Consider the following 12,197-nt stretch of genomic DNA (forward strand, 5'->3'; position numbering starts at 1 on the left):
TGTTATGCCCAATTTATATGAAAAGCCTCAATGTGCCTAAGATTCCCAAATTGCTCATATGTGAATTTAATGTCTTGAATGGGAAGCCTGATTGTTGTAGAAAATGATAATGATATTAAATGTGGAAAAGGGGCCTAGAATTATGAAGTATGGCCAAGTGCCAAGAATGACTTTGTAATCATGATCACTAGTGCCAATGAATTGATAGATATGAAAGAAGTATGATGTGAGATGGTTGACTGAAAATGGTAACGTCTTGGGTGAGACGACCTAGCCGATCGGGCTGTGATCGGACGCCATGCCGCACACATGGTGGCACTGTGCTGGAAATTATAATAAATTTGTGGTAATGTCTCAAATGAGATGGCCTAGCTGATCGGGCCGAGATCAGACTCCGTGTAAGAATACGGAGGTATGGTGAATTGTGGAATATCGGCACTAAAGATCACCCAACCTAATAAAGTGGAAGTTGACTTGAAAACTTATGTGACCTTTAAATTGATGTTTAAATATTATTTGAAAGATCTTATTGAATTTTTGATTGTTCCTCTTGTATTATTATTCATTCTATTGAGTTGGTGTTTAGCTATACATACTAGTGCTATTCGACGGTACTAACGTCCATTTTGCCGGGGTTCTGCATCTTTAAATAGATGCAGGTGGTTACATAGCAGACAGTGCTGATCACATATAGTGTTGCATCCTCTTCTCAGCAGACTCGGTGAGCCCCATTTCATCCCGGGGTCATGTATTGTACCTTTTGTTTATATTATGGTCACTTTTTGAGGTATAGCTGTTCCCGGCACCATCTTTACTCTCTTCTGTATCTTTAGAGGCTCCGTAGACACTATGTGGGTTGTGTAGGGGTGTTGGGAATGTTAAACAAGTATATGTTGTGTTGATTACTTGTTCCTCTCAGACTTTAAGAAGTGTGTATTTTGAGACTTAAAGGCGCAATGTCTAATGAAACGATTTAGGATTGTATGAATGAGATTCCTACTATATAATTAATGAAATTACGTTTTTTCTTGATCATGGGTTAATTGGGTAGAAAGTATCTAACATGTTTGCTCGGCCGGGTTCACTCGGTTGAGCGCCGGTCGTGCTTCCCGAGGTTGGGGCATGACATTTCATGTGCGAACCGCACTTCTCACAGATCTCTGGTAAGTTCTTCTGCACAATCTGCGGCCACATATGATAATCTGCGACCCGCACTTTAGAGCTTCTATGCCTGTATTTGTCCTTGATTCAGATTACTCTTTCTTGAATTGGATTTCATCTTTGAGGATCATTTTCCACCATTCCTGCAATTAAGCATATTTCATCAGTTTTCGGGAACACAAATAAACGCTTTTGGACTAAAATGAAAGCAAAAAGGTGCTAATAAGTAGTCAAAATTCCCACTCATCATTTGGCTAACTCTGGTTTTGTGGACGGGCTCCCGCTTCTGTGGAAAGTGGAACGCACCTGTGGTCCAGGCCTGGCCAGCCTCTTCTCACACCTACGATCATTTTCATCGCAAAAGCGAGGCCGCTTCTATGGAAGTTCCTCTGCTTCTGCGGGTCACTGGACACTCACCCAAAACTGCTTCTTCAGCCAAGAGCTCGAACCTGCGACCAAAAGCTCGCAATTGCGGGCACACCAGAACTGGTGGACCAGCAGCTTCTTTCTAGATTAAACCCAATCTGTGCATCATTCGAGGAGCACCCAAGGCCCCCAAGGCCTCGTCCAAATTTACTAACAAGTTCGTAAACTTAAGACGGATTCGCTCAAACCCTCGGAATGCGTAAAACAACATCAAAATTAAGAATCACTCTCTGAATCAAATCGAATCAACTTATGAACTTCAAGTTCTTCCAGCATGCTCTGAATGCGTCGAATCATACTTAAACTACTCGGAATGACACTAAATTTTGTGTGCAAGTCTTAAATCTCCATATGGAGCTGTTCCTAGGCTCAAATTTCCAAACGGACCTTGATAACACCAAAACTTACTTCAAACCAAATTTAAAGAACTTTAAAACTTTCAATGAGCCAACTTCCAAGTTTAGGCGCCGAAACGCTCCTGGGTCATCCAAACCCCAATCCGAACACAAGCACAAGTCCAAAATCACCATACAAACCTATTGGGACCTTCAAATCCCGGTTTTGGGATCGTTTACTACCAATGTTGACCCAAGTCAAACCTACCCCTTTTAAGCCAATATTAAGGAACTAAGTATTTCAGTTTCAACCCGAACCCTTCCAAACCCGAACTAACCATCCCCCCAAGTCACAAAACAGTAAAAGCACAAACATGGGGTATTATTTAAGGGAACAAGGATCTAGAAAGTAAAACGACCGATCGGGACGTTACATTCTCCACCTCTTAAACAAACGTTTGTCCTTGAGTGATGAATATGTGTGGATATCTAGAGTGCCTGCAGTGCCGAATATATGTGGATATCTACTCCGCATGTCCTCCTCGGTCTCTCAAGTCGCCTCCTCGATTAGTTGACCCCTCCACTGAACTTGTTCCATAGAAATCTTCTTGGACCTCAACTGGCGAACCTGCCTGTAAATAATGGCAACTGGCTCATCCTCATAACCCAGACCCTCATCTAGCTGAACCGTGTTGTAATCTAACACATGAGACCTGTCAGCATGATACTTCCGGAGCATAGACACATGAAAAACTGGATGAACTCCGGATAGACTGGGAGGCAAAGAAAGCTCATAAGCAACCTCCCCAACTTACCTCAACACCTCAAATGGACTTATAAATTGTGGGCTCAACTTTCCCTTCTTCCCGAACCTCATGATTCCCTTTATCGGTGAGAGTTTCAAGAGAACCTTCTTGCCCACCATAAAATATAAGTCACGCGCCTTCTGATCCGCGTAACTCTTGTGTCTGGACTGTGCTGTGCGAAGTCGCTCCTGAATCAACTTTACCTTTTCCAAGGCATCCTTCACCAAATTAGCATCATATAACTTAGCCTCACTGGGCTCAAACCATCCGATGGGCGAACGACATCACCGACCATATAAAGCCTCAATGGAGCCAACTTGATGCTGGACTGATAACTGTTGTTGTAAGAAAACTCGGCCAAAGGCAATAATCGATCCCACTGCCCTTCAAAGTCAATTACACATGCTCTGAGCATATCCTCCAAGATCTGAACTGTCCGCTCTGACTGCCCGTTGGTCTGCAGATGAAAGACTGTGCTGAGCTCTACCCGGTTCCCCAACTCACTCTATACTGCCCTCCAGAAATGTGAAGTAAACTGAGGGCCTATATCATATATGATGGAAATAGGCACACCATGCAATCGAACAATCTCCTGAATGTAAATCTAGGCCAACCTATCTGAAGAATACGTGGTCACAACCGGAATCAAGTGTGTCGACTTGGTCAACATGTCGACAATGACCCAAACTATATCAAACTTCCTCAAGGTCCATGGCAACCCAACTACGAAGTCCATAGTAATGCGCTCCCATTTCTACTCAAGTACAACCATCTACTGGGGTAGGCCATCTGGCCTCTGATGCTCATACTTAACCTACTGGCAGTTTAGGCACCTCGCTACATACCCAACTATGTCCTTCTTCATCCGCCGCCACCAATAATGTTGTCTCAGGTCACGCTACATCATCGTAGCACCTAGATGAATAGAATACCGAGAACTGTGTGTCTCCTCTAGAATATTTTCCCTCAACCCATCAGTATTAGGGACACATAGATGACCCTGGAGTCGCAAATTACCATCCTCACCGATATTAACCTCCTTGGAACCTGATGGTAGGCTATAATATCATGTTTTAGTGGATTATTACATTCCAATTTATTGCACTTTAGTTGAGTTTGAGCTTTAATCGCTAGTGTTTTGCACTAATTGTGTGTTTTATGCCTTGTAAGAGTGATTTTGAGCTATGTAGATGTTATGGAATGAATTCAAGTGATTTTGAGCTTTGAAGTCTGAGTAAAATCCCAAGGAATTAAGTCGGGATCGTGTTTGGGGATCAACAGATGATAGTTAAGAACGAACGAAGAATCGAGCAGGCATATTTTGCAGTGTCTAGTAAAATGCACATAACATTTCACTCAGAACTCAGTTTGGGCTCCACAATCTATTGGAAAGATAATTTTTTCAAATTCCGAACAGAACAGGGTGAAACGTGCGTGGCCACGCACTGGCCGCGCATATGGGGCAGAACAGTGTGAAAAGTGCGCGGCCAAGTGCGCGGGCACACTTCCAGGTGCACGGCCGCGCACGTCCAACTCCGAAAAAGTGTCCTATTTCACGTAGGAGAAAGTATATTTGTTTGGGCCCGACCCTACTTGGTATATATACATAGAAAAATGGTATTTTGAGGACTTTTGATATATCTAAGACCTAAGGAGGATAAGGAGAAGTTGGAGAAGCAAGAGCACAAGGAATCCATCATCCAATCCCAACTCAAGACAAAGGTTTAGATTGTTGTATGTTTTTCTTTACTTTAAACTTAATTGTGATGAATTGCTCCATATCCATAGAGTAGTTATCTTTAGGGTTTGATGGAGTTTGTGTATTATTACTTGTTTGTGGATAATTAACTCTAGTTTTATGTATTGAATCATTTTGGATGTTTTAATCATTGCATCTATATTCACTTGTTAATGTAATCGAGAGAGGCATAACTTGTGATATTATTGCATTATATTTTGTTGGTTGAAGTCATTAATTCTTCTTATTAATCGGAAGAGGCTGGTTGAATTATTGATTAAACTTGGTTAGGAGGATAATAGAAAAAGGTTCTCCTAAAGACTAATCTACTACGAATTCTTGCATATCTTCACTGAGCTTAACTTAGTTTATATTGTGAGGTTGAGACTTAATCGATAGAGGAGTTTCTACTAAACATTCAAACTAATAATAGAGTGAATTCGAGAGACTCACTTGAACCTTAGAAGTAAATCAACTAGAGTTAATTCCCAAACAAGTATCTACACCTATCCAATCAACCCCTATTTTCTCCCTTTGATATCTTCTTGCTTACTCTTATTGATAACCAAGTGAATTCGAGAGACTCACTTGAACATTAGAAGTGAATTATCTATAGTTAAATCCCAAAAATTTGTCTTACACCTATCCTATCAACCCTATCTTCTCTCAATTGATAACTTCCTTTGCTTAATACTTGTGTTGATTGTCATTAGCCAATAGTCTAGACTTTTAGTTAATTTTAGTTTTAATTCACACAAATCTAAATTGTTGATCATCTTGGATAGCAATTAAACTAGAAGCTACGAAAACACTAATTTTCTATTCTATATTCGACTAGCCAGCCTAAGTTTATACGTCGGTTTTGCGCTCGTCAAATTTTGGCACCGTTTTCGTGGATTGGCAATCAATAGTATTTGAAATAGTTTGTAGTGCTAATTCAGGAATTAGGTTTTAGTTTTTTTTTTCTTTTTCCTTTTCTATTTTATTTTCTTTATTAATTAACTTCTTTTCAAGATTTTTTTTGTAGTTCCTAATAAATTGGAGAAGACACTGTAGATTTTGAACTCTAAATGTTGTGAAGATGGAGTGCAACAAGCCTAAGAAAATGGTTGAAGAGTTAGCAGATGAATATTATCAGTGGTCTGCTATGTGTTTTAAATGCGGTGGAAATCATCTATGGGTTTACTGTCAAGCAGGAATATATTCCTCCTATGGTTCGTATTTTGAACAGTCTCACTCTGTTTCTAGTCCGTACAGGTATGAGGATTCATATGGACATAATCTTGACTCTAGTTAGGATGAGTACCCTTATTATAACAGGAATGGAAGCGAAGTGAGATAAGCACCTCAAGGGGAGAATGGTAGTTTGGAAGAGCTTGTGTATAAGTTCATAAATAAGCCGGTAGAGAGATTTACACAAGATGGTGAAGCCATGAACAACCTAACAATGCAAGAAAGTCAAATAATAAGTACACTTTTAGAAAGCTCATTGCGTTGTGATGGTGAATATATGGAGGAGATACCCTGTGAGAATGAGCCTACCCAAGAGGATGAGCATCCACAGAGAGAGCTTTTCACTGTTCAAGATGACTCTGATTCAACTGAGATGATTAAAAATAAGGTTGTGGTTGAGTGTGAAGCAACAAAAGTAGAGTTCAAACCCCCATCCACCTTTCCACATTTGCAACATTTGGTAGAAGAGAATGAGAAACAAATAGTCTTGGAAATACTAGAGGAATATTCACTTGACCTTTCTTCTTTGTTTTTTTATGCTAAACTTGATCATGTGGATTTTATTTTTGGGGATTTACAGGAATATGTATGGATTGATCCTGTAAAAGAATGCAGAAACAAGTTAAGGATCATCATGAACGAGCAATTCACTGATCAAGATGAGGACAAGAAAGAAAGAAAAGAGCAGGTCTTGTAGGTATCCTTAGAATAATTAGGCTTAATGAGCTCCATAAAGAATCCCAAGGAGCAAAAACGAGGAATGAATTCATAATTAGGGGTGGAGTTCATAAGTTCTCGAAAAAGAAGAAAATTCAGGGAAGTTTTCTTTACCTTATGCTTTTTAATTATGTGTCAGGGGGATATGCCATAACTTAAAGTGTGGGGTGGGAGAAATGTTGTATGTATGTATGTGTGTATATTAGTTTTAGTTTTCTTTTGTTAGTTTGAGTAGTAGAGATAGAGAAAACAATTGAAAAAAAACATAAAATTTTCGACTTTTCCCGACGATGGATATCATTCGATGGGTTTCTTGAGGGAATTAAGTCGAAATAAAAAGACAAAAAGATTTTCTTTTGTAGGTAGTGTATTAATTCTCCCTTGTTTTTTCTTTGTGTCGCGGTTCTTTTTCAAGGGTTTTGTTTGAACCGGGTGTAGTTAGTTTTTGTTTATAGGAGTAGGGAAACCTTGTGCTATGATTTGAATTGGTATCAATGTCCCTTTACTTTATCATGCCTTGGAAATGGTGAATTCTTTAGTGTGACGCTTAGGCTCAATTTTTTGACTCTAGTGTAAGTACCTTAAACTGTATAATCTTAACTTTGCTTAACTGCTTTGACTAGAGTGTCTTGATAATCCAATCTTGAAGGAGTTATGTGCCATATGTGTGTGAGATTTATATGATTTTGTGCATTGCATTTGATGTCTAGAACTTGCCCTGTGTGTTTGCAAAGCGAAATAGTAGTTTAGTTAGTCTTGAAAATGACATAGGCATTTTGGATATATGTGTTGGACCCACCTAATTGTTATGTATCTTAATTAATCCCTTTGAGCCTATAATCCTATTTCTTTGGTAACCAAATTATAAGCCTTACCCTTTTGTTTGAATTGACCATCTATTTGAACCATTTACCTCCCATGAGCACTTAAAATTATTATGAACTTTGTAAAAGTTGAAGTGTGGGGTAGTTGGTAAGGCTTTTGAGTGGAACTAATGAAATAAGGAAAAAGGTGCACTTTTTTTTTGAAAAAGTAAGAGCCACTTGAATTGAACAAGAAAAGAAAAAAATAATTGTATTATTGTGAACGAGATTCATTGATAAGTGGTAACTCTTGATGTAATGGTGCTTAAATAATTTGGGGAGTTAATGCATGTTGATGTCAAGATGGAGTATGGTTTGACATAAGTGTAGGGTTTTGAATGTTAAAGTGTATGTATTAAAGTGATTAGGGAGGTGTAGTCACTCTTATATCTAAATGTATCATACCCGTCCTGCAGCCTACATTACAACCAGTTAAAAGTTCTACTTGATCCTTGACTGAATGATCTCAATTAGTAGAGTAGTACACTACGGGCAAGACTATGGTGCATCTTTTGTGGCACATGAATGTCGTTTCTGAGAGTGAGTGAATTCTTTCTATCTTGAGTTCCTAATTGTTCTTGAATTTTATTGTTTGTGGAACTACTCTCTATTGTTGTGAGGGTACTTGATTCATGAAGGAAAGGTAATGTCTTTGACCTCTATGTTAGAGTAAGTGAGTAAGTTGTGAATAATGTGTGGTGCTTGTGAGTCAATTCTTGAGGTGAAGATGTTACACTATTGTGCTTAGTCTATTTTAAATATTCATGGTGCGATGAGTTAGGAGAGTTGCTTAGTAAGGTTATGTCTATATAAAGTGTGGTTTGATTTCTCGAGGATGAGCAATGGTTTAAGTGTGGGGTGTTGATGGTAAGCTATAATCTCATGTTTTAGTGGATTATTACATTCCAATTTACTGCACTTTAGTTGAGTTTGAGCTTTAATCGCTAGTGCTTTGCACTAATTGTGTGTTTTATGCCTTGTAGGAGTGATTCCAAGCTATGTAGATGTTATGGAATGAATTCAAGTGATTTTAAGTTTTAAGTCTGAGTAAAAGCCCAAGTAATTAATCCGGGGTCGTCTTCGGGGATCAACAAATGATAGTTAAGAACGAAGAATCGAGCAGGTATATTGCGCAGTGTCCAGTAAAATGCACATAACGTTTCGCTCGGAACTCCGTTTGGGATCCACAATATATTGTTGGAAAGATGCTTCAAAGGACTACAACATTCACGTATGACGTTTTAAAAATTCCCAATAGAACAGGGTAAAAAGTGTGCGGCCGCGCACTGGACGGGCATATGGGGCAGAACAGAGTGAAAAGTGCGCGGGCACACTTGCTCCAACTCCGGAAAAGTGTCCTATTTTGCGTAGGAGAAAGTATATTTGTTTGGGGCCGACCCTACTTGGTGTGTGTGTGTGTGTGTGTGTGTGTGTGTGTGTGTGTGTGTATATATATATATATATATATATATATATATATATATATATATATAAGACCTATGGAGGCTAAGGAGAAGTTGGAGAAGCAAGAGCGCAAGGAATCCATCATTCAATCCCAACTCAAGACAAGGGTTTGGATTGTTATATATTTTTCTTTACTTTAAACTTAATTGTGATGAATTGATCCATATCCATAGAGTAGTTCTATTTAGTGTTTGATGGAGTTGGTGTATTGATACTTGTTTGTGGATAATTAACTCTAGTTTTATGTATTGAATCGTTTTTGATGTTTTAATTGTTGCATCTATATTCACTTGTTAATGTAATCGAGAGAGGCATAACTTGTGATATTGTTGCATTATATTTTGTTGGTTGAAGTCATTAATTTTTCTTAGTAATCGGAAGAGGCTGGTTGAATTGTTAATTAAACTTGGTTAGGAGGATAATCGAGAGAGGTTCTTCTAAAGACTAATCCACTACGAATTCTTGCATATCTTCACCGAGCGTAATTTGGTTCATATCGTGAGGTTGAGACTTAATCGAGAAAGGAGTTTCTACTAATCAATTAAACTAATAACCAAGTGAATTCGAGCTACTCACTTGAATATTAGAAGTAAATTATCTAGAGTTAAATCCCAAACATTTGTCTTACACCTATCCTATCAACCCTATCTTCTCCCAATTGATAACTTCCTTTGATTAATACTTGCGTTGATTGTCATTAGCCAATAGTTTAGACTTTTAGTTAATTTTAGTTTTAATTCACACAAATCTAAATTGTTGATCATCTTGGATAGCAATTAAACTAGAAGCTATGAAAACACTGTTTAAATCCAATCCCTGTGGATACAATAATTTTCTATACTATATTCAACTAGCGAGCCGAAGTTTATACGTCAGTTTTGCGCTCGTCAGCACCACACTGTAGTGTCGTCTCTCTAAGAACCAATAAGTGTGAATCGTTATACTGGCGAGCCATGATCTGCTCTAATAGTGAAGACTGGGCGACCACGCATGCAAGAACTCATCTGGGCTCCACAATATCCAACCTCACAAGTCTATTAGCCAAGGACTGAATGTCCAAAGCTAATGGCCTCTCCTTTGCTGAAATGAATGCCAAACTACCCATACTCTCCGCCTTTCTGCTCAAGGCATCTGCAACCACGTTCGCCTTGCCCAGATGATAAAGGATGGTAATATCATAATCTTTTAGTAACTCAAGCCACCTGCACTGCCTCAAATTAAAATCCCTCTGCTTGAACAAATGCTGCAAGCTACGATAATTGGTGTAAACCTCACAGGATACCCGATAAAGATAATGCCTCCAGATCTTAAGAGCATTAACTATCGCGGCCAACTCCAAATCATGTATGGGGTAATTCTTCTCGTAAGGATTCAGCTGACATTAAGCATATGCAATAACTCGCCCCTCCTGCATCAATGCATAACCCAAACCAACGCGTGAAGCGTCGTAATATACAGTATACATCCCTGAACCAGAAGGCAACAATAACACCAGTGCTGAGGTCAAGGCGGTCTTGAGCTTGTGAAAGCTCGACTCGAAATAATTGGACCATCAGAATAGAGCACCCTTCTGGGTCAATCTAGTTAAAGGTGTTGCAATAGATGAGAAGCCGTCCACGAACTGATGATAATAACCTGCTAAACCCAAGAAGATCCCAATATCAGTCGATGTGGTAGGACGAGGCCAACTCTGAACTGCCTCGATCTTCTTGGGATCTACCTTAATACCCTCGCCTGATACAACATGTCCCAAGAATGCTGCAGAATTTAACCAAAACTCACATTTGGAGAACTTAGCATACAACTTTTGTTCCCGCAACTCATAGTGGTCATATCTAGTCCAGAAAGCCGAAGGACATCACTAGAAACTCATTGTGGCCATATCTAGTCCAGAAAGCAGTCTTCGGAACATCTGAATCCCGAATCTTCAACTGATGGTACCCCGATCTCAAGTCAATCTTAGAGAACACCCTAGAACCCTACAACTGATCAAACAAATCATCAATACGCGGTAACAGGTACTTGTTCTTAATGGTAACTTTGTTCAACTGGCGGTAATCAATGCACATCCGCATAGTCCCATCTATTTTCTTCACAAATAACACCGGTGCACCCCAAGGCAACACACTCGGTCTGACAAACCCCTTTGCTAGAAACTCCTCAAGTTGTTCTTTCAGCTCCTTCAACTCCCTCGGAGCCCAATGGTATGATGGAATAGATATAGGCTGGTTACCTGGAGCCAAATCAATACAGAAATCGATATCATGATCTGGTGGCATGCCCAGAAGATCAGAAGTAAACACATCGGAGAACTCCCGGACCATGGGCACTCAATCAATTGTTGGAGTCTCGGTAATAGTATCCTGAACATAAGCTCGATAAGCTAAACAACCCTTCGCGACCATGTGTCGAGCCTTCAGAAAAGAGATAACTCGACTAGATGCATTGACAGACGAACCCTTCCACTCCAATCTAGGAAACTCTGGCATAGCCAAGGTAACCGTCTTGGCATGGAAATCAAGGATGGCGTGATATGGGGACAACCAATCCATGCCCAGGATGACCTCAAAGTCGGTCATATCAACCAACAGAAGATTCGGTCTAGTCTCATAACCACAGAAAGTCATAATACAGGACATATAGACCCGATCCACAACAACTGAATCACTAACTAGAGTGGACACATAAATAGGAATACCCAAGGACTTGCGAGGAACACCCAGGAAATGAGCAAACAGAGATGAAACATACGAATATGTAGACCCTGAATCAAATAGTACTGAAGCATCTCTACCGTAGATAGAAATAATACATGTGATCACGGCATCTAAGTTTATTGCATCTGGTCTGGCTAGAAAGGCATAAAATCTGGCTGGAGTGCCACATGGCTGGCCTCCACCTCTAGGACGCACCCTACACACTTGTCCTCCGCCTCTGATCAGCCGGATGGCTGGTGTGGCAGTTGGTGCTATAATCATAGGCTGTTGACCCTGCTGCACTGCCTTGCCCCGAAGCATGGGGCAGTACCTCCTCACATGACTAAGATCCCTACACTCAAAACAACCCCTCGGTACGGTGGACTACTGACCTAAAGTCTGACCCTGATGGCCTGAATACTCACCAGAGGAACCCTGAATGGCTGGTGCGCGGTAGGAGCTCTCTGGCATGGCGCTGAAATAGGGCCGCACTAGAACACCCCCAGGAGGCGACGGTGCTGGATATGTGGGCCTGCTAGACTCACCCCTTACAAACTGACCTCTGCCCCCACCCGGGGCACCACTGAACCCTCCAGAATATCATAACCACTTATTCCTCGTCGCCTGCTCCCGGCTCCGCTGACAGACACTGTCGATCCTCCAAGCTATATCCACAACTAGCTCGTACGAAGTTCCCATCTTAACCTCTCGGGCCATAGTGGCCTGGATACTAGAGTGAAAACCTACAATAACCTTCT

At 40.3% G+C, this 12,197-nt stretch overlaps 1 protein-coding gene across 1 annotated transcript; it reads right to left on the bottom strand.

The window, feature by feature from the left end:
* Positions 1-11,073: 11,073 nt before the first annotated feature.
* Positions 11,074-11,760, bottom strand: LOC138910192 (uncharacterized). Its single transcript, XM_070201414.1, has one exon. It carries the CDS (start codon positions 11,758-11,760, stop codon positions 11,074-11,076), a length of 687 nt encoding a protein of 228 aa, XP_070057515.1.
* Positions 11,761-12,197: the final 437 nt, after the last annotated feature.

Source organism: Nicotiana tomentosiformis, chromosome 4 (genome assembly GCF_000390325.3).
Source record: "Nicotiana tomentosiformis chromosome 4, ASM39032v3, whole genome shotgun sequence".
NCBI lineage: Eukaryota > Viridiplantae > Streptophyta > Magnoliopsida > Solanales > Solanaceae > Nicotiana > Nicotiana tomentosiformis.

Excerpts from the sequence above, each read along its gene's own strand:
- LOC138910192 (XM_070201414.1), bottom strand. The coding sequence starts at position 11,760 with ATGCTTCGGGGCAAGGCAGTGCAGCAGGGTCAACAGCCTATGATTATA.